The sequence below is a fragment of the Oncorhynchus mykiss genome, chromosome 13, assembly GCF_057628025.1.
Source record: "Oncorhynchus mykiss isolate SJ-2025 chromosome 13, ASM5762802v1, whole genome shotgun sequence".
NCBI classification, from domain to species: domain Eukaryota; kingdom Metazoa; phylum Chordata; class Actinopteri; order Salmoniformes; family Salmonidae; genus Oncorhynchus; species Oncorhynchus mykiss.
Window position 1 is genome coordinate 29,637,294 of NC_143034.1, and position 22,553 is coordinate 29,659,846.

A 22,553-nucleotide genomic window follows, 5' to 3' on the forward strand; every position below is an offset into this window, starting at 1 on the left:
GTTCAAGTCCGGTGAGGTTCAAGTTACCTCCTGTAAAATATGGTGGTGGATCTTTGATGTTATTGGGCTATTTTGCTTCCACTGGTCCTGGGACCTTTGTTAAAGGGGAACTGCACATGCTGATTCAAGAAATCCTGGTGGCCATGACCAGTGGTGTAGTGCATTTCCTTTTAGGTGAATGAGAGCAATAATTCCTCAAAGTTTGTATCAACAGATGTGGCCTAATAAATATCATTGTAGAATAGGCATAAAATGCATCCTCCAATTGCAATGTCTGCCTATGCCCACACACAGGCCTATTATCAAGAACATTTTCTGTTTTTAATACCAAGTTAGGCATACCTAATTTAAAAATAGGCCATCATCACTGTCAATCGTGAAAGATAATTCTTCCCGTTTTACCGGTGAAATGTCCAAACTGCATGCCAATCATTTGATCTCAATCAGTAAATGTGCATTTGATTTACTGTTTTATCAACAAATTTAAGCAGATAGTGTTGAACTATAAGTGTTTCTTGTAGGCCTATTGTGTTTCAATCAAAGCATTTATCCTGCAGAGTAGCGAGCGCTGTTGAGTTTTGGCCACGAGGAAAAACATGACAATTCAGCTTCAGATAAGAAATGACTGTTGTCGTTTTTGGTGTAACATATTATAGGCCTACTATGTAACAGTATATGCTATTATATTCAGTTCTGTCAAATACTTATTAATCATTGTGTGATCTTGCGAGACATTGATTCAGCTTTGATCTAACTTCACTAAATGAGCACCATTGTGAGAAGTGATTCATCTTCTAATAATAATAATAATAATAATAATAAGTGATGAGTAGACTATTAGGAGTAGGCAACAGACAGATCTTGATGAGGGTTATTTTAAGTGATTTGAGCGCCCTTCAAATTGCAGTGCTGAAAGGACAGCACCCTAACCAAGTGGTCACATATTGTTCTGGGTTCCACTGGCAAGAGGGGGTCCATGTGTAACAGGGTTGGTTATGTTTCCACTTGCCTCTAAAGAAATGTGTATTTAATGATCAATCATTCTTATTGGTTAGTTCAACTCTGATGACAATAAGGTGTGTTGTGATTGGCCCCGCTTGCAGATAGGGGGAGATCGTGAACATCAGGTCTCCCCAGTATGAAAATGTGATGCAAGGGGTAGGTCACGTTCTGAATACTGTTTTCTATTTTCCAATGTGTACAAGTTTGCTGTACGTTACTGATTTATACATGTGTGGGTATATGGTACCTGTTAGGGATTGAGGGGCTTTCCGGGATGTGCTTTGGCATATGATTGCTGTAAATAAGTGTGTTAGCTAGCATACACCGATGTAATGGTCACATAAGCCACTGCTAACACAGTTGTCTTCATGCTACAGATTTTGCCATTGACAGCCATCAATACCGTTCAGCCCTGCACAACTAACGTGCTGTTTCCCATTTTAACAACAGAAATAAATGCTCAACTGGGACCACTGGCCGAAGTGATTTATTTTGAGAAAACACAACGCATGGAGAGTACATATACATCTGTTACACATGCATAGCCGCGGGAAGTAGGGGTGCTGCAGCACCCCTTGAAAAAAATCTATGATATTTTTTTTTCCTCACAAAAGTTGTGAACTGGGCCTTCAATATTTCTGTATTAGCGAACTGATCAAGCCGTCTGCAGTGATGACGCAGCAAACTACTTCCCGCGACTATGGGTCCGTGGAGTTTTATGAACATTAAGGAAGACTCTGATTTAATTTTATAATATTTTTGTTGTACTTTTACCCCCTTTTCACCCCAATTCCATGATATCCAATTGGTAGGTACAGTCTTGTCCCATCACTGCCACTCCCCTATGGACTCGGGAGAGAGCCATGCAAGAGCCAAAGCGTCCTCCGCAACACAACCCTGCCAAGCCGCATTGCTTCTTGACACACCAGCCGCACCAATGTGTCAGAGGAAACACCACCCAGCTGGTGACTGAGGTCAGCTTGCAGGCGCCCGGCCCACCCCAAGGAGTCGCTAGAGTGCGATTGGTAAAGGAAATCCTGGACGTCCAAACCCTCCCCTAACCTGGACGACTCTGGGCCAATTGTACGCCGCCTCATAGGTCTCCCGGTCATGGCCGGCTGTAACACAGCCAGGGACACTCGGGAGGCCCACATGCGGTGGATTTGGATCCGAGATCTTGTTGGTGTGATAAGGTTCATGCGGTATATCAGTTTGTTTCTGTAGCACCCTGACAGTAGGGTTAAAGTGCATGGTACATGTGCCCTAAGTCCATAAACTGTTGAGGACAGCCATTCTAGCAACCCCATGTATATTTTTATGTCTGTGGCGGTTCTTATTACGTTGGATTTGGCCTGCTCAAAGTGGTCAAGCTTCCGACCGAAGGACCTCTGCACACACGCCTACAGTTATTCATCATTCGCGCCAACACCAGAGAGAGAAACCACCATTTATACCTACCTAGAGGCTGCTATAGCCGACATATGTATTTAGTTTGTCATTCTACCGTTTTCATGGAATATTTATGGTAATTACATATCATTTATTTAGAATTGATCAGAATAAATTTTCCAGCAACCAAACGAGTTGGCTTGGGGGTGTGGTTTGATATGGGTGTTTCATGGGCGTGTCTTTGGTACCACCAAGACACACCCATCTGTCAGAACCTTGCCCGCAGCAGTTCTTCCCCCACCCAGTCACAACAAACAAACCTCCTGCAGGATCAATTCAATAACGAACTACAGATGTATGAGGAGATGCCGGAAGGAGCTTTGAATAGGTCAGTAGCTTACAGAGTAATATGAGAAGAAAGCAATTGCGGAACTTATGTAGACACTCGAAACTAAGTGTTTTGATAACTTTCAAAGATCGCAATAGGTAAAATCAACCTTTTTACATCAGGGGTGTCAAACACATTCCACGGAGGGCAGTGTCTGCGGGTTTTAGTCTTTTTCCTTTCAATTAAAACTTAGACAACCAGGTGAGGGGAGTTCCTCACTAATTAGCAACCTTAATTCATCAATAAAGTACAAGGGTGGAGCGAAAACCCGCAGACACTCGGCCCTCCATGGAATGAGTTTGACACCTGCTTTACATAATACCACAGAAGTGGTGTTCTGCTAATATAACGTGTACCTTTCATTTTTCATTGTCATTCCCAGCCAATACAGATAATGTGCCTATAGGCATTTTGTCTGGTGGTAATGGGGCTACTTTGGCAAACGTATCAGAGAGGTCAAACCTTCCTGTGTCCCCTATAATCAGTAATTCCCAAAATAACAGGGTTTCTTCCTCCCCATTCCCATTCTATAATTAAAAAAAAGACAATACAAGTAAAACGTGTGTGCCGAGTGCCAGGTCTCTCTCCATTCAGAGACATCAGTATCAAGCCCGTCTGCACACCTGGACTTCGTCACATCATCTTGCAAGTCTCCATGTGCTGGCTCCATACATGTTTCTGAGAACACATACAGACAATGTTTATTACCAATGGCAGTTAGGGATAGGTGATATCTGACACAACAAACATACACTATGTTGAAGTTTGAACAGGTCATTCTAAACCTACCTAATTCTGTTGATGACCATTGGTGAGCAGGCATTGGTGAGGTCTTTGCCAGCGCCCCATTGATGGACATAGTAGCGTAGGTCAGCTCCTGGCCCCTGAAACCTGGCCGCAAGTGGGTCTTCCGGCAAGACAATAACCCCAAGCACACATCTAATATATGGTAAATTTACCAGAAATTCTATATTTTGCAATGGCCATCTCAGTCTCCGGTGGTTGGAATTGAAAGGAAATCAAGGATCTAGAAAGATTCTGTATGGAGGAAAGGTCTAAGATCCCTCTCAACGTGTTCGGCAATCTCAGAAATCATTTTTACAAAAAGGCTCAGTGTAGATTAGTGTATTTGTAGAAAATCAAAAGGTGAGGAATTCAAAATTGAATAAAAAGGTGTCTCTGATGAGAGCGGTCAAGGAACACCACACTTGTCTGTAGATATAGAACATTTGATCTATCACAGGAAATACTGATGCCAAAGTTATTTCTTCTTCTTCTTCTTCTTCTTATTTACAATGACGGCCTAGGAACAGTGGGTTAAAACTGCCTTGTTCGGGGGCCAAACGACAGATTTTACCTCGTCAGCTCGGGGATTTGATCAAGCAACCTTTCGGTTACTGGCCCAACTCTCTAACCACGAGGCTACCTGCTGCCCCTACACTCTAACCACGAGGCTACCTGCCGCCCCTACACTCTAACCACGAGGCTACCTGCCGCCCCTACACTCTAACCACGAGGCTACCTGCTGCCCCTACACTCTAACCACGAGGCTACCTGCCGCCCCTACACTCTAACCACGAGGCTACCTGCCGCCCCTACACTCTAACCACTAGGCTACCTGCCGCCCCTACACTCTAACCACTAGGCTACCTGCCGCCCCTACACTCTAACCACTAGGCTACCTGCTGCCCCTACACTCTAACCACAAGGCTACCTGCCGCCCCTACACTCTAACCATGAGGCTACCTGCCGCCCTAGAATAAAAAGTTAAACAAAACATTTAATTTCTAATAGCCTACTATGGACGAGGGACACACATCTCGGAACACACAACCTATATTACTACTGCTGCACACACCTTTAAGTTAGAATGTCACATGCACAAATACAGTGACATGCCTTTCTTGCCCGCTCCAAACCCAGCAATGCAGAAATCAATATAAAGTAGCACTAAAAATAACATAAGGTAGAACTGAAACACAAAATAGGAAATAAGAACAAGAAAGAAGCTATGCAGGGTCCGTTTTTGTTCATATACTGTCCATATTGTCTATACACACCATATATTTATATTCTGGTCTTTGACATTGTGTGTTTCTTAATTTCCCTCAAGATCATTTTTTTTTTTTGGGGGGGGGGGGGTTATTTGTATTGTTTTGTTTTATTGTTGGGTATTACTGCACTGTTGGAGCTAGAAACGCAAGCACTTCGCTGCACCTGCTATACCATCTGCAAATCTGTATAGACAACAAGTAAACTGTCATTTGAAGTCTAAGACATATGTTTACAATGACAGTATCAAATAGTGTAAAATATTTTATGCTAGCTTACTGTAAATGTAAACAATATAATACTATATTATTTATTACCCAATTTTATTGTTTTATTGTATAACATCAAATTACAGGTCGACTGAATGGAAACACCATGTATGAAATGACGTATTATTCATTCCCAAAACTGACAGTGTTGAGTTGAATTAGTTACAACATTGCTGGCCATAATAACAACCTGGTATGAGTAAAGTGTTGTGTGACGTGTTCAGGAAGTACAAAGTCTGCAAGGGTCAGGTCACAGGAGCCAGCTCATCCCAAATAAGAGGCCATCAGCACACATCATAATTATTAATTTTTTCCCTATTCAGGGTTATCACTATGCTGACGGTGCACTGAGCAAGTTGAATAACCAGTTGTCATGGCTATTTCCCAATAGACACCGATTGTCTTGTGATCTTTAAGTCATGATTGTAACAGTGTGCTGGTGATTAGCAACAAAACCTCTGCAGCCATTGGCTATGTATTGTCCTTGGGTACACTGAAAGCTAGTCACAGTATTGGTCAATTCTGAAACACTGATGACATACATACTATCAACCGAGTCCGTCGTAAACTGTGCATTTTCAGTATATATTTAACAAAGACGGCTTAGGGCAAATAAAGCTTACACATAGTCCATTTTAACAGTTGAGCTGAATAAATGCAAATAGACCAGATAAGGACGTGCAAATCTAACTGCCAGGATACCACTGACAAACTGGTATTCTTGAACGGCCCAATGGGCAAGAGCAGACAGGGCACTTCTTTCAGACAGGTTTCAGCCGATGTTTAGGTCTTGTATTCATTGCTATTGCCCACAATTGTATTTTGAACCCAGACGACAATACTTAATTTTCACCGACATTTCAAAGAAATAACGTGTATGGATCTAAGAGGTAATTCACACCTGTCTATTAGTTACAGCGCACGATAGGCCGATTAATTGCATTCCCTTGCTTCATTTCAGATAATAGAACTCTTCAAATGTTTGGCACCATAATGCTGTTCACGTAGATGTGTTTTCCTTCCAAACGAAGACCGGCGCAACACAAATTCACAACTTTTCTGCTTATGTGCAAACACCAGTAGGTGTCATGACTGACAGCGCATTAAAGGGCGCCAGCTCTTCTCACAGTCATCTAATCTGTCACGCGACTGACTGGCTGACAAACTGATTTGACAGTTGCTCGGCTCACACTTGGTTTGTCCACATCATCTCAACTACGGTCATTGGAGTTCATTCTTTTCCCGCCCTGTTCGCACAGTCAGTCCCAATCTACTTCCACTAATGCAAAAACACTAAATAGGCTAGTCTGTAATGACAGATAGACAAAACAAATATACAAGGTTTCTCTCCACGCCCATTCACCACACGCCAGTATTAGCAACACTCACAGTGCCTGCAGGGCAGAAACAATAGCATTTGGTGTGAAGGGTGGCAGGATGTTTACCTATTGTTTCATTTTGATCTATAAGTCAATATGCAAATGATATGCAAATAGAAGGATGTTCGAGCACTGTAACTGTTCTCGATTACCCTGTCCCCTGCCATGTCATTAGGTCAATGATGCTATATGTTTGAGCTATAAAACAATGATATTTGGCTACGTAACAGTTATATTATTATTATGTTATAGGCTACACTCTCATCTCGTCTGACCCAGCAAAACACATTGTTCTACGTCCCATTTTAGATGTGAAAAACGGTGCGCACAAATTAACCAAATGTATTCATCCAAAAATCGCAGCGTCATGAATCCATTAACACAGGTCAACTATCGAAGCACTCAAGCGATGTTATGGCCATTCTGGTAATGTCCTTTAATTAGTCTTTAACAGGCTTCTGACCACGATGAGGACATTATGTAAATGGGCCTTAGAACGAGAAGAGTTTAATTTGTGGTTGCCATGCCAATGCTGCCATTGCAGTTTCCCAATGGCCTTGAGGTTATCAAAGAGAGGAAATTGCAATTTAGATAGATAATTGACGTGAGGTCCTGTTGTCAAGACTACGAGAGATGATTACGAGAGTGTCTCGGTGTTAGCTGACATGTTCGTAAACAACGCAGGAAAGACATTGTGCACCGTACTCGAGGAAGCAACAGTCAGCGGGGAGGAGGGCTGCAAAGATGTCACAGTTGTATGAACGTGTTTTTAAGGTGTGAAAATGGTGTTTATCTGTTTTTAAGACAGAGTTACTCTGCAGGTGCTCTGAGTTTAAGATGACATAGGCCTACATTTATTATAGTTTCACAAAAACCACCAACCTATTTGCATTTTGTACCTTTTTAGGGTTACTTTAGGAGTCTCGTCTCGAAAATAAAACAAAAACAGAATCAGGGACTGTATTTAAAACGGGTCTCAGAGTAGGGCTGACCTAGGATCAGTTTTACCTTTTTGAATCATAATGGACACCCTAGATCAGCACTACTACGTTGAGAACTGGAGATATGGGCCCTTATCGCTCTTATGATTAGAAACTATCTGACACATACGACTTTTAGTCACAAGATGGCGGAATCCACACACCAATAACTCCCCACTGCGAATGTCTGTGTGAAGTACAAGGCAGCAGAAACATTCTTGGTCAAAAGTCACTGTATTTTTAAGAGGATGCTGCGCTCTACTGGCCAAACTGATTATTACACTAATGATAGACCCCTATACTCATTTATATATATATATATAACCTTTATTTAACTAGGCAAGTCAGTTAAGAACAAATTCTTATTTTCAACGACGGCCTCGGCCTAGGAACGGCGGGTTAACTGCCTTGGTTACAATGGCGTTGTAATTTACAGGACGATTGTAACCATGGTCTATTAATGTAACGTATTGCTTAACACACCGTAATAACTTAATATACGATACTCAAAAGTTTAGAAAGATAGATCTTTTTTAAAAATGTTTTAACATTACCTTGACTTTACTTGGATCATTTTGTGTGTGATCTTACAAAAACTGTAACTGCAGTAAGAAGGTCATTTAAAACGATGTGCAACACTGCATGTCTGAGTCACTTCAAGCCTGACACTTGTCTCCCGCCAACTTTCGACAGACTTGGACACAGCCTGGCAGGATGTGACATCACAGACACCATATACCATCAGGATGAGCAGCTGGAGACGGGCAGCTCCTCTGTTTACATTCACTTTTTTTTCTCTCCCATAGTTATTTCCATAGTGTGATTCAGGGATAGCCCTACTGGAGTGTGCCCTGGTTTGGGTGTGGAGCCAGTCTAGTGACAGTAGGGAGGTTATCAGTCCACTCACACTGCCCTGCAACGGAAGTCTAAAAGGGGGATTTTTTTTAGCCATCACGACAGAGAGCGGAACGGTCATGCTGTCCATTTAGGACATCAAAGGGAACTGTGGGGAGGGGCCAGGCTCACTGAACTCTGGAGCTCCCTCTATGGTCATGAGACGTGACGTAAAAGTAAACAAAGATAAGAGTCTACAAGGTATGACAGAACTAAGTCCTAATTAGGATCTGTGATTTTATTTGGCTATAAAATTATGCAAAAATACCTACAGCGTACACGAGTCAACAACTTTCCTAGTTGGGAAAATGTACAGAATACAAGAAGAATATTGAAATAAGGACTGTGGTTACTGTCGGGGGGCAGAGGTGGGGATAATTTCGTTTGTGGTTCTAGTATGAGGGGCCGCGAGGGATCAGAGGTAACCTTTACTCCACAGGCACTGGGAGGTCATGGTGGTCCTGGTGATTGACCTCCAGCAGGGCCTGGTTGACCTCCGGTTGGTCACCGTTGAGATCGGCGTACTCCACTGAACCCTGCTGAGACAACAGAGATCCCACTGAATATTGACACACTGCACTGCTCAACAGTGTCAATTATGTTAAACACTGTCACAATGAAAGTCAACACCGTAACTAACCTCACGCAGAAAAGTCCACGCCATAACGCAACCCAAATCCAAACTGTTACAGCGCAACTCTGTACCATCACATTGGAACACAATCGGATTCTCTCAAGGCAGGCGAAAAATCCGTCAACTGTTGAAAGCGTTCCTCACAGAACACTACACTGTATTTCACCAAGGCGTCACAGAATACGAAAACTATATTTCTCCAGGGGTAGCTGCACACATTCAAAAACACGCAATGAAATTCCTTTATCACCAAAAACCACCTCACCACAATCTTGGCTGCTCCTCCTTTTATATCAAGGAGTGAATTAACTGTCTTAAGTGTAGACCATCATGTCATATCCTGACTCATTATGTCAAATTTCCCTTCAAAACAGATAACCCGGCCTTAGTCCCTCAGCTCCAAGTAAGGGCAAACAGTGGGGCCTGTAATGGGCTGTCTGTAAATCACTGATGTGTCTTGGTGAGTAGCCAGAGGAGGACAGTGTGGTGGTTGAGGTTGAGCTGTGCATGGAGGTATAATTTGCCTGGGCCTTTGGCTGCTGATCTCACTGGGCGATAGGGAAGGAAGCCCCAGCCCAAAATTCCTTTGTTCTAGCCTGGAAACTCTGACCGCAGCTTCTCTCTCCTGCACAGTGAAATTACTACTACCCAAGAGCCTCAGCCCACAGAGTGACTGGGGCTGGGAGGGAGAGAGGGAAGGAGGAGACGGTGCGCCCTGTGGCCTTCATTCTGTCACTCCTCACCCTTTTTTGTGGGCTGGAGGAAAGGTCAGTTGTGGTTACGGAGTGTGTTAGCCGTGTGTGTTTGTTTTCACAGTCACAGGCAGTAAAAATGTAAGACACTGAGACTCAAGCTGTACTTACATAGTCATAATGGTCACCAGGTGCACCTGGGAACACAAGACACAGAATCAGGGAAGAACAAGCTCTAGACCATTACAAAGATGACATAGTGTATAACCTGTGTCTGTGTGTGTGTGTGTGTGTGTGTGTGTGTACTCTTTCATTTGACAAAGGAACGACAGACTACTACTCCCCAGTGTTAGAGGGCCTCTCATTCCTTGGTGTGTACCATTTCTTAGCCCAGCATTCTCAAGTTCAGGATGTGCATATCACCTTCCCTTTCCCTCTTTCATTAGACCACATTCTGAGGGTATTGAATAATAATCATTCTCTGAATGTATTCATCATGATGACTCATTTGACAGTTATGACGACCAGGCCTAGTTGCTGACTCATTGGTTCCCTTGAAGCAGAGCCCATTGTTTTATCACAGCAGGGGTATAACTATGCCAAAAAAGAGCAACAAGCGCAGTCCCTGCCCTCTTCCCAAACACCCACCCTTATCCCAAACACCCACCCTTATCCCAAACACCCACCAATTCACCAGAGAATTGAGAACGTTACAAACAAAAAGGTATGTTACGTGTTTGTATGTTCAATTTGGGTTGATAAAAGGTCCATTTCCACCATGGGCTGCTTCACTGACAAATTCAACTTGGATCGCGTTCTAAAAACAGGAACTTCCTGCTAGCCGCAGGATATGGTCACCTTCATACAGACCCGGCTGTTCCAGCAGTTCTGGATACAGTAATGAACACCTCACCCTTACACCTCCTTTCACTCACTGCTGGTGGATTAGGTGAGTTATCCCCATGGCAACGTCAAGTGTTTTGAGACCCTAGTTCAAAGCACTTTATAAATGTTAACCACATTTACAGTGTGATGCACTCACCTGTTGGGGAGTTCTGGACTTCACTGTACACCGTTTCTGTGCCTTTTCTCAGGGGAGCTGCGAAAAGATAGAAACAAAATAGTGAAACAATGTTTCACAATTGCAACACTTAAACATTGCTCATGGGCACACACACACACACACATTAGATAACCATCATCACATATCCCTGCATTACAACCGTTACACATTTACTTGTCCTCATCTCTTAGCAGATGCTCCCCATCTCTTGGCAAATCAATGTACTGGATACTTAAGGACATGGGCACAACTTTCACTGGGGATGGGGGACGGGGGCATGCCCCCCCTCCCCACATTCTGAATTTGCATTATTTTTCCATCAGTTTTATCATTGGTATGTGATAGAAAATGAGGCAACGGGGAGCTTCAGGGCCATGCGGACGCCTCTGAGCAGTCGGGTAGGCTGTTTGGAGTGTTGATCCAACTGGATAATAATAAAATAAATATTATGTCCCCCCCCACTTCTAAAACCAAAGTCGCGCCCCTGCTTAAGGATAAGCCCAACCAACTGCCATCGCAAACCCATGGGGGCCAACAGAGTATAGAGATCAAGGGGGGTTGGTACCATAGAGAGTAGCCTGGCAATTAGTTCAGCCCTTCCTGTTTATTCACCAGAAGATGTTTCTTTAAGCCTGATCACCATGGTTATCACACAGGTTACTATGGAGATGACTTAATCGTGGCCAATTAGACCCCCCCCCCCCCCAGGAAGTGGCGCTGAGTCTTATAAGCTGAAATAATGACGGAAAAGCAAGCCCTCTTGTGATGATTCTAAATGAGTAAAGGGACAGAATGAGAGCGGGAAGAGGTAGAGAAAGAGCTATGAGAGGGAGAGCTGTGGTAGAAAAGGGGAGCAAGATAAAGGGAATAAGGTAGCCGGAGTGAAAAACTGGCGTGTGTGAGTGTGAGAGAGTGTGTGTGTGTGAGTGTTAGAGAGAGAGAGAGAGAGAGAGTGTGTGTGTGAGTGTTTAAGAGAGAGAGAGTGTGTGTGTGTGAGTGTTTGAGCGAGAGAGAGAGAGTGTGTGTGTGTGAGTGTTTGAGAGAGAGAGAGAGTGTGTGTGTGTGTGAGTGTTTGAGAGAGAGAGTGTGTGTGGTCACCTCTGGCAGGGTCCACTGGTTGACGGTGTACCACTTCCGTGTACTCCACATCAGGCTCATTATTAGACGCTGCACTGCTCTCCCCGTCACTGCCTGCACCAGGTACAAGATACACACAGATCCCATCACGCAAAACAGCCCAAGAAGACAGAGGCAGACTTTAGACAACACAGCTCGAACTCCATATGCAACTTCGGTCATAAACCCAGGTACTCTGTTGGTCTCACCTGGGTCTACCGGCCTCTCGCTCCAGACACTTACAGCAGCATCCACTCCAACTACAAGACACAAACACATAGATACACACAGACATAAAGCAATGCTCCCTGACACAAGCCAGGAGATCTAAAGATCCAAGATTCCCAGGGAAGTTACTGCCCAGCGAAGTCAAATGACTGTTAGGTGGAACAGGAAATTGTGACTTGGGGTGCTATTCAATTAGAAACGCCAACCGGAAAGTTTTGAGGCGAGGTAAAACATTTAGTAGACAGTCAATGTCTATTGTTTCACAAGTTGAATATTATTCCAACGTGTGAATGAATTAGAATTCCCCCACAAATGTTTTCCAGAAGTGATTGGAGCCTTTAACAGGCTGCTGAGCGATCAGAACACCGCAAGAGAACATTCTGTGACAAACGAGGAGTGGATATCAGGTCTCCATTTTGATTTCCACAGAGCTGTTCCGGTACCTTACGCACACTGGCGACTGTTTGTTAAACAGCAGGAACACAATAGCTCCCTGCAAAAAAAACATCCCGTTACAACTTCCTATTCGTTAATGCAACCTCAGATTCTAATGAACCTCAGAGTGGGCCTAAGCGATTCATTTCCTCCACCTGCTGCCTGCATTCAAACTCGACTGGCCTGAAACAAACAGTCTGCCCCCCCCCCCCCAAGTCCACTATTTAACAAACGCTGTTTTATAAATGGTTGGTGCCCACATAGGAAATTCCACACAGACGCCATTGTTTCAGTATTCCTTCAAGGCAGCCTTTGCTAGTAAACTAGGGTGTTGCAACTTAAAATAACTTTAGCCAACATATTAAGATGGTTGGTAAACCACCAAATATGGCCTACATATACTGGCTAAGTGGCTGAGTGCACAAAACCTTAAGAACAGCGTCCTAATATCGAGTTGCATTCCCCTCTTTTGCCCTTACAAAAGAGGGGAACAGCCTCACTTCATCTGGACGTGAACTCTACAAGGCGTCGAATGCGTTCCGCGGGGATGCGCGGCCCCATGTTGACTCCAATACCTCCCACAGTTGTGCCAAGTTGGTTGGATGTCCTTCGGGAAGGCGGAACATTCTTGATGTACACGGGAAACTGTTGAGCGTGATAAACCCAGCAGCGCTGCAAGTCCTCGACTCAAACCGTTGCACTTGGCACCTACGACCATATCCTGTTCAAAGGCGCTTCCAATCTTTTGTCTTGCTCATTCACCCTCTGAAGGGCACGCGTGCCCAGCCCATGTCTCCATTGTCTCAAAAGGCTTAGGCTTCCTTCTTTAACCTGTCCCCTCCCCTTCATCTACACTGATTTGAAGTGGATCACAGCCTTCGCCATGACTCACCTGGTCAGTCTATGTCATGGAAAGAGCAGGTGGTAATATTTGGTATACTCTAGTGTAGCTACACATTATAGACATTCATTGATAGCTCACGGTATCTCTGAAAAACAAAATGCACAGTACTGACACATTGCTAAAAAAAAAATGTTTTATTCTAGAAGTGCTTCTTCAAAATCAATCAGTTAACCAAACCCCAAATATATACACACATTTCTATTGATGATTGTCTAGTGTACTGTATATACAGCATCAGGTCTATGCATTTAGACATGCGCACATTGTTTTTGGACAAACAGGCTAGTAGACAAATGGGCTAGTTCCATCATTCGATAGACATGCAGTCAGACAGGCAGACACAGTGAGGTGAGAACACAGGACAAAGACAGTATGTTGATAATGACAGGAAAGTACAGCTCTTCCAGACAGCAGCAGGAGAGGAGAGGGAGCAATAGGGCCAGTTCAACTGTCTGTCACTGGGACTGATGTTGGCAACAAGCCCCTTGGTGTCGGCCATCTTGTGTCCACTACACCTGTACCCTCTGATATTACATCTACAACACATAACAAATAAGTCATACTTTCTCAAAGGAAGACATTTTTGGCCATTCTTCCCTCTCTAAAAATGTCTGTGGGGATTTTGTTTGTTTGAGCCATTGTTCCAATTGTTGTCATCCTTGGTTTTCCTCCCATATATCCCTTTATTCAACCAAGTGGTGCAAAATGTTTGTTCTTTTTCTGTTCAAACCAAAAAAGTCCCTCCCCTCTGTTGGGTTTCTCTACACTGTTGCTGGGAGACTGTAGCTGCTCCTGTTGCTGATGCCAGCAGGAAGTGATGCCACACTATCTCGCGTCCCATTGGTCGCTCTCCCCTCCATGCCGTCAAAGGGTGGCGCTGCGTCTGTAATAAGATGATATGGCCACTCTCAACAAACACTCAACACCTGACACAATCACTACTGAACACAGCTGCCCTGTAGCTAGCTACATCCTGCCAACCACTGCAGAATCTGCACATCTAATGAGGCATGTTTGCTGAAGTAAAACATCAGTTGTTAAGACCTGCATCGATTTGTATGAGGAACTAAGCTACTTCCCCTGTCTAAACACACACACAGCAAGTTCTCTGCCATGTCCTCTCTCATGCATTCTAAGTTGCACAGGATGTCTACAGCTGGACGGTAAGACGATGCATTTTTGTTCCTCTAACAGGAAAATATGAGGAGAGGAGATGCAGAGAGTTAAGAAGTCACCTAAGATCCCCTCAGAGACCCTTACATGCACACAGTATGGGTGTCATGGTATCGACTGACGTTAGGATGACAACTTCTGACACCAACATGCTACAAGCAGCTAGCATGCTAACGGCTAGCATGAAATGGAACACACGAATGGTGGGGGGGGGGGGGGGGGGGGTGAGACGGACGTGGGCAGTTGAACGTCGGTTATGGTTCGAAGCATGACGATAGGTCAAGACGGGAACACACAGGAGAGAGTAGGAAAACGGGCTACCTTCGGGCGGGTTATAAACCTCCATAGTGCTGTGGGTAAGACTCACTGTTAGAGAGTCATCTGATTTAGGGCTCGAAGGCTTTCTGAGAAATGGTGAACATAAAGTCAACGTTGGCAGTGACACAACAAGAGATCATTTCATAATTCTTGGACCCTTAAAGCGCATTAAAGGGAAAGTTAATTCAATATGAAATCAAAGGTTGTTCAATGTTTTCAGATCACACCTAAAATGAAAAGGTGCTTATCGTTCACATTTATTTGGGATTGAGGCATATGGCCGGATCTACATAACAGATACCACGAGACATGGATGCATCTTGTCAAAAGACCACTTTTTCAAGCTCTGAAAACATCTGACAAACTTTTCATTTTGGAGTGAACTATCCCTTTAAGGACCATTGGCCGTGCTGTACGTGGCAGCATGGTGCTAAGCACTGTCCAAAAACCATTGGCGCCATCTAATGCCATCATCCTAGACAGCCACGGTCACAGAAAACAACTTAGGAAATAGGCAAGCCAACTCACACTGACAGTTCAGCTGCGTTCTCTCTTTTACCTATACAATAAAGAGAAGGGGATGAGAGAGAGAAGAGGAGGCTCATACATAGTCAGACACCAGCAAAGGCCTGTGTTGCTGGGGGACTGTAGGTCTCTCTACCTCTCTTGGAATTGTAGCGCAGCACGCAGGCGAGGGCTAGGAGAGCCACCACTAGCAGACAGCAGGCCACGATCAAACCTTTCTTCCACGTTGCCATTTTCACTGTAGAGAGAGAGAGAGGAAGGGAGAGGAAGGGAGCAAGAGAGGGAGAGGTAGGGGGAGGGGGAAGGTAGGCAGGGTGTTTGTGAGAGGGAAACGGGAAAGGTTAAAAGAAAGTTAGGGTGGGTGGAGATGAGGACAGAGTGGAGGGCAGAGAAGGATGGTTGAAAGAGAGAGAGAGGAAGTCAATCTTAAAGTTCAGAGTCATCTGCTTCCTTCTCTTGGGGTCTGAACTTAAGTGTTCCCTTCATTAAGTGTTCCCTTCATTAAGTGATCCCTCTTGGGGTCTGAACTTAAGTGTTCCCTTCATTAAGTGTTCCCTTCATTAAGTGATTCCTCTTGGGGTCTGAACTTAAGTGTTCCCTTCATTTCCCCTCTCCTCCCCATCCTCTGCCTTGCCACTGTAGCTGCCGTAGTGCCACTATGGGGGGAAGCAGGCCGGGTCTAATTGCTCTGGCTAATGAGTGCTAGCCACGTCTTGCTGAGGAGTCACAACCCATGGGAGCCTAGCGCGTCGCCATTAGCATCCGGATTTGACTGTGCTCTTGCGTTAGCCGTCGGCGCTAACCACACCACAGGACATAGAGGGCAGAGTGGCTATGGGCCAAGGTTAGCTTAGCAGCGGGGTATTTAGCGTGGCTCATGATCATCAACAGCCACAGCAGAGGAGCTCGTTGATAGTGGGGTCAGATAACCTTGCTGGCAGGCACTGGGGTGGAGGGATCAGATCAGAAGGAAGTAAACTTGTCAGCTGTCACTGAAGCAGCCCCCCGAACAGTGTTGTGAGAAGAGCAAAACTGTCGCTGCTGGTCCAAAGAGGGTCTTTCGATTTTACACAAGTGGTACTGTCAACGCCAATTAATGTAGACTTCTGCATCTAGTAAGAGCAGTAAATAAATGTGTGGACTCTATGGTGGAGTGTGGTGTTTGTATGCCTCTCAACCTATTGTGATAAGTCCAGCAGGGCCTTGCACATCACTGTACATGTGTGTGTGCTTACACGCACACACGTCTATCTTCTCAGAGAGTGTGTGTGTGTGTGTGTGTGTGTGTGTGTATGCATAACTCTCACCATCTACGGTGACTGGCTGACTCCGGACCATGTTAGCGTAGTTGATAGCCTCGCAGTAGTAGGTGCCACTGTGCTCATTCCCCACTCCCTTGATCTGGTGGGACGCGCTGGATTGGGTTGAGGTGGTGGTGAACAGCGGCTGGACGTTCCCACGTCGGTACCACTTAAAGGTGACGGGCGGGGAACCTTCCACCCCACAGATCAGGTACATCTCATTTCCCTCGGTGACCTCCAACAGGTCTGGGACGACGCTGAGTCCTGGATTGGACAGAGGCACTGGGAGAGGGAGTGAATAGTGTGAGGTGGTGTGACGACACTTGAAGGCATTTCTGATGATTAAATAGCAAGGGTCCAATAATGCTGCAATCTAATGAAGCATGGAGGTGCATTTATGTACACCATTCCACACTTTCAACAGGCTCACCTATGACTGTGGTGTTGAGTTTGTTGCTGACCACCGTGTCGATTTTGGGGTTATTCCGCGCCTCGCATTTATAGTCCTGCATGTCGCTGTAGTGCTGGACGGTGACAGGGAAGATGGCCTGATGGTGCGGCTGCTGCACGATGGTCGAGTTAACCTCAGAATACTTCTTCCACAAGGTGTACTCGATGGGTAGGCTGCCTCGGTCTGAGTGACAGCGCACCTGGAAGGGCTTTCCCACGATCACTCTGCCAATGGCCGTTATCTCCGGTTTACTGACAAGAACTGGGGAATGAATAGAACAAGGAAAGTGACGGAAATGACAAAATGGGACTGTTAATGTGGAGAGGTTACCGTCCAATGACATCACCAACATTACTTAGCAGCTACACGTATGACTAAACTTTGACTCAAAGGTTGTATCTGAGTCAAGATTGAAATTTCACCTAAAGAACCATTTCCCACATTTTCATTTTCGATTGGAGTTCCCCTTTAATATCATATTGTTGTGACATATACTGCATCCATACATGTTATCAGTATGTCCTTACGCATATCCTTATTTTACCAGGTAAGTTTTCATTTACAGCAACAACCTGTGGAATAGTTACAGGGGAGAGGAGGGGGATGAATGAGCCAATTGGAAGCTGGGGATGATTAGGTGACCATGATGGTATGAGGGCAAGATTAGGAATTTAGCCAGGACACCAGGGTTAACACCCCTACTCTTACGATAAGTGCCATGGGATCTTTAGTGACCACAGAGTCTCAGGACACCCGTTTAACATCCCATCCAAAAGATGGCATCCTACACAGGGCAATGTCCCCAATCACTGCCCTGGGGCATTGTGATATATATATATTTTTTTGACCACAGGAAAGGGTGCCTCCTACTGGCCTTCCAACACCACTTCCAGCAGCATCTGGTCTCCCATCCAGGGACCGACCAAAGACAAGTGAGATTGACTTACTTTGGGTCACACGTAAAAGCCTTATGGGCTGTAGTAGTACCTTTTGCCTGGACAGGCAGCTTTGCACTGTACTTGGAGATCATCCTGGCATCTGCTTTACATGAATAAATCCCACTCGAGTTCGGTACCACCCCGGGGACAACGTATATCCCATTGAAGCTGCCCGGCGTCAGTGTGTAATTGTCCTTGTAAATGGAGTATTTCACATCCGAAGCGCTGATTCTGTCAGAGGAGTAGTTGGTACTCTTGCAGGTTAACGTGATTTTCTCCCTTTCAAAGACCTCTGTCGGATACATGGTCAGAACTGGCTGGGAAAACAGTTCTGTTGTGTGAATACAAAAAATAAAAAAAACATTGATTACTCAACACTCTTGGGAGGCTGAGTACATGTAAGAACATCCCCGAGGAATGTTGTGATTAACATTGATAAGCATCACAGGTTGATAAAAAAAAGTTGTAACTGTGAATAGGGTTGCCCAGGTTTAAAAAAAATCCTGGTTGGAGGATTCTGGTTTTCCTGTTTATTTGCTCCTGATTCCAGGAGTCTTCCAACCAGGAATTCTGGAAAACCTAGGAATTTAAGGAAAATTCACCAGAATTTTTTTTACCCTAGCTGCAACTTGGTTATAAACTGATAGAACAGATAGATTTTTTTTATCAGCTTTTTTCAACAGCTAACACCACATTCTACATTTCAGATTCCTTGTAAAATCCATTCACTCACCTGTAATCCTCACGTCTTCCGTCGCTCGCTTGACTACATTTCCCACCTCCAGAGAGCACTGAAACTCCCCAGAGTGCTCGGCCAGGGCTCTCATGCTGTGGTTGGCTTTACTTTGACCAGAACTCAGCAGAGTCGGTCCCTTGGACAGGAAGACTTTGAGCCCAGAGCTGTTCTGGAGGTTACCACTGACACTGCAGGAGATGTCCAGATTGTCCCCTTCGATGATCATTGATCCGTGTGGTCGGACAGAGATTACAGGTGTGATGAACAGCTCTGGAGAACACAACGAGGAAAATTGGTCTGGAAGCTGAAGGTTGAAACCAAGAGACTTTTCCCAGACACATTCTATTCAGCTTCGGACATGGTTAAAATGATTCGAGATGGAAAACAAGAGTAGGGTCCTTGACTAAAAAGGTAGTTCAACTGAGAATCTCTGAATGTGCGTTTCAGTCCAAGACTAGGTCTAACCTGTGTCTTGGAAACCGGCCCGTGACGTTCACCGCCATGTTCTGTTTTTGGGCTCCACTCACCTTTTACAGTGACCACCACATTGTTGCTGGCATTGGACGGGACCGAGTCTGTCAGCAGTATGACCCTGTAGTCACAGTGTAGCCTGTGGTCGCCAGCGTTGTTGAATCGCAGCCTAGTCTCCACCTGGTTGGTCATAATAACACCAACAATGTTAACTAGAAAAGGACATTTCCTAAAGTAAACACGTGTGCTTGCTACCTGAAGTATTGATGTTTGAGAAATAAGTTTGTAGAAGAGGTAAAAAAAAAAAGAAATAGAAAAACGAAGCAAGCACACTCCATATTAACACACATGGTTGGCGTTGACCCTCTCCTCATAGAGTTCCTTGGAGTCCTTGTAGAAGTAGAAGACGATAGCGCCGGACTCCTCAGGGGCCTTGCACCCAACGGTCACCTCCTCTCCCTCGCTGAACACGCGCTTGTCGACGCTGAGGACTGGCGTCTGCAGGCCTGGGTGGACACGAGTACGAGTCAAAGCACGCAGGACACGCACAGATGGAAATCACATGCCGCGGACACAAAGTTGACAAGTAAACCACATTCATGCAGGACACAAAGTCACACGCGGCAGGTGCAAAACACCACAGTGAAATGCTGAACTTGCAAAAGCTTCTCAGTCCACAACAGAGAGGAGTTGACAAGAGTACCAACCTGTCACAGTCAGTTTCTCAGAGCTGCTGCTTAGCTCCTTGCCCGGTATGTTCACCTTGCATTTGTACTTCCCAGTGTTGGCCACTCTGGCCATGCGCAGAGAGTAGAGGAGGTCCTCTGCGGTGGTGATGCTCTCCGTGTACACCACGGTGTTGTCCTTGTAGATGGTGTATTTACGGTTCAGGAACCCAGAGCTGCTGACCAAGGCCTGGCAGCGTACCGTCACGTTGGTACCCTGGGAGACGGCGTTGCTGGGCTCGAGAGTCAGGGTGACACTTGTGAACACTGGCGAAAGAACTCAAGGTCAATGCTCTGACTGATCAAAGTCCTAGAGCACAAGCCTGTGTGACCTTGTACCGAAGCACATTATTTAGTGAATTCACAACCTTGTAGTGGCATGAATCTGTTCACAAAGACAAAAAAATACATCTCCATAGTTAGAGAACAGTGCAATAAATCAAGGTGCTATATATATATATAGTCACCTTCCAGCTCCAAGATACTCAGGAGATGAAATCACTCACACCAATGAATTGGACATAAACACAGACCCTCAACAAAAACACCACAAGAAGTCTTTTGATTCAGCGCGCATGCTGATAGCGAACTGTTTTCCCACATTTGTCCCCCCCCCAGAGTGCTTCTCCAGATAAGGGGCCTCCCAGTGGGGTCTAGTGCAGACAGTCTGTCAGGTTGAGACCCACAGTCCGGGTGGCTCCTGTCCCGAGGGGGACGTCCCAGTAAACAGGCCCCCGCCAACCAGAGGAAGGAAAGGCATTTTGTTAAACAAACAGACACCCTCTCAGGGGACCCACCGTTATTTTAGAAACCGCCGTCCCCACCCAATGTCACTCAGCAGGGCCCGGCACGACCGAGGGGGGAAAACCACTGATAGGAGGGCAGAGGGTAGTGCCAACCAGGGCACGAGCCATAGCGGAACCCCATGGAAAGGCTGTGTGACCACTGACTAGTCTTGGCAAAGCCAATGAGTCAACGTTCCTGCTTAGAATATAGGTATTCTGCTATTCCAAGCCCAGAATTGCTCATCTCGGCATGGTCGGGATAAGGCGTCCATCTCTACCATTGGCTAGCTGAACTCATTTCTCTGCCCAGTGCTGGGCTTTTCCCCTTATCCTAACAGGAGGAGGCGTGTGACACTGCTAACAAGTGAGTTCCCAAAGCCTTCCACAACCTCGGACTCGAAAAGAGTGAAAACACTGATAAGACAACAAGATCCAGGCACCATTCTCATAGGATTCCCAGTTATGCTATTTCCAGTGTGTCAGTAGTTTTAACCTGTGTTAATACTACAATTAGGGTATATCGGTCACCTCTCAGAAAAAGATATGTCCTAGTAAAACAGGTCCGTAGCGTTAGAAAGAAGTAGATAAGAAAGAACGTCCAGTCCCAAAGCCCACACTATCTACGAACACACACATTCTCACTGAAAGGAGAAAAAAAAAAAAACAATAGCTGAATTTACATACCACTCCAAAGGAAAAACCTGAAACACACTCAAGAGTTCCCCTGTTTTGAAAACTGCATTCACTGCACTCTTGACTATCCTATTTTAAGAATCTCCTCAAGAACACGTTAATACTTACATGCCGGAGATTCCGCCGCTTGACCTGGACGGAACAGGAGGAAAAATAAAAAAAACAGTACATCAAATGTAAAGAAAATCCTAACTTCCTTATTTCCCCACCCAACCCAAAACCCTCCCAGAGGTAGATCATTATCAAGCTTCCTTACAGGTGGAGAGGAGTGCGGAGGTTAGCAGTAGTAGTCGGGTGACCATCCTGACAGAGGGCTGCTGGGGCTCCCACATTGGTGGTGGCTGTCTTGGGCTGATGCGACTGGAGTGACTGGAGGTTAGGAGGCTGAGGATTGACTGGGGGGCAGTGGTGGGAGGGGAGGAGGGAGAGGACAGGGGAGGTGCTCTACCTCGGCCACAGAGTGGGACGCCTGGCCGCTGGTTATCACAGCGAGCAGAGCCCTCGACTTGGCTTAATTTGCCAGGAAGTGACTGTTGTTTCCTCAGGATGTGAGCTGCTGGCGTTTTGCTGTTTTGGAATGTTCTCTTTCTGGGCCGTGTGAGTCGTCATAGACACTGTTCAGCATGCTTTAGGGTGCAGTAAGCAGGAGATAACCTTTGCCCCCCCCCCCCCAACCCCCAGTGTCTGGGCCTCTGCAGGTATTATGGGGCAACATGGAGAGGGGCACCCTTGCTTCTGTGCTCAGGAGACCCTGTTTCTTGAGGGTTTACACTGTCGTAAATCACAGCATGCCGTTCAAAGCTGTCAAACTACTGTTAACTTAAGCTCCTAGTTACGATTTTGATTGTTTTAACTACTACTGAGCTACCTACCGCCAGACATATACCTTATTGGATGAACTTATTAGAACAAAATAAAACAGTTCTACTATGATATACCACTCATACATTTGTACCAATATGAAATAAAAATATATAAATATGAAAATGTATGCACTCTGGTCACTGGTTAA

At 45.3% G+C, this 22,553-nt stretch overlaps 1 protein-coding gene across 12 annotated transcripts; it reads right to left on the minus strand.

Annotated features, from left to right (window-relative positions):
• Positions 1-8,557: 8,557 nt before the first annotated feature.
• pecam1b (platelet and endothelial cell adhesion molecule 1b) lies at positions 8,558-22,062 on the minus strand. 12 transcript variants are annotated; one of them, XR_005035492.2, is made up of 17 exons: positions 21,798-22,061; positions 21,650-21,673; positions 20,046-20,330; positions 19,687-19,844; positions 19,395-19,518; positions 18,865-19,137; positions 18,181-18,462; positions 17,173-17,454; positions 16,749-17,024; positions 15,578-15,679; positions 15,445-15,475; positions 14,920-14,998; positions 12,068-12,118; positions 11,841-11,933; positions 10,722-10,778; positions 9,851-9,876; positions 8,558-8,889 (listed from the first exon to the last, which is right to left on the minus strand). XR_005035492.2 is itself a non-coding variant. In XM_036940591.2 (17 exons), exons 1-17 carry the CDS (start codon positions 21,871-21,873, stop codon positions 8,782-8,784), a joined length of 2,334 nt encoding a protein of 777 aa, XP_036796486.2. In that variant the 5' UTR covers positions 21,874-22,062; the 3' UTR covers positions 8,558-8,781. The 12 variants fall into 12 exon arrangements, 8 of the variants coding, with proteins under 8 accessions (XP_036796486.2, XP_036796487.2, XP_090052125.1 ...); XR_016485800.1 differs by having other exon boundaries at positions 8,558-8,892; XM_036940591.2 differs by having other exon boundaries at positions 8,558-8,892; positions 14,920-15,002; positions 21,798-22,062.
• Between the last annotated feature and the right edge of the window lie 491 nt (positions 22,063-22,553).

What these genes read in the sequence shown, in the direction of transcription:
- pecam1b (XM_036940591.2), bottom strand. Translation starts at nt 21,873, where the DNA reads ATGTGGGAGCCCCAGCAGCCCTCTGTCAGGATGGTCACCCGACTACTA. An exon ending in ACCAGTGGACCCTGCCAGAG is followed by an intron (nt 10,779 to 11,840) that starts GTGACCACACAC and finishes ATCTTTTCGCAG; the next exon opens with CTCCCCTGAGAAAAGGCACA. An exon ending in CTGGTGACCATTATGACTAT is followed by an intron (nt 8,893 to 9,850) that starts GTAAGTACAGCT and finishes CTGTTGTCTCAG; the next exon opens with CAGGGTTCAGTGGAGTACGC.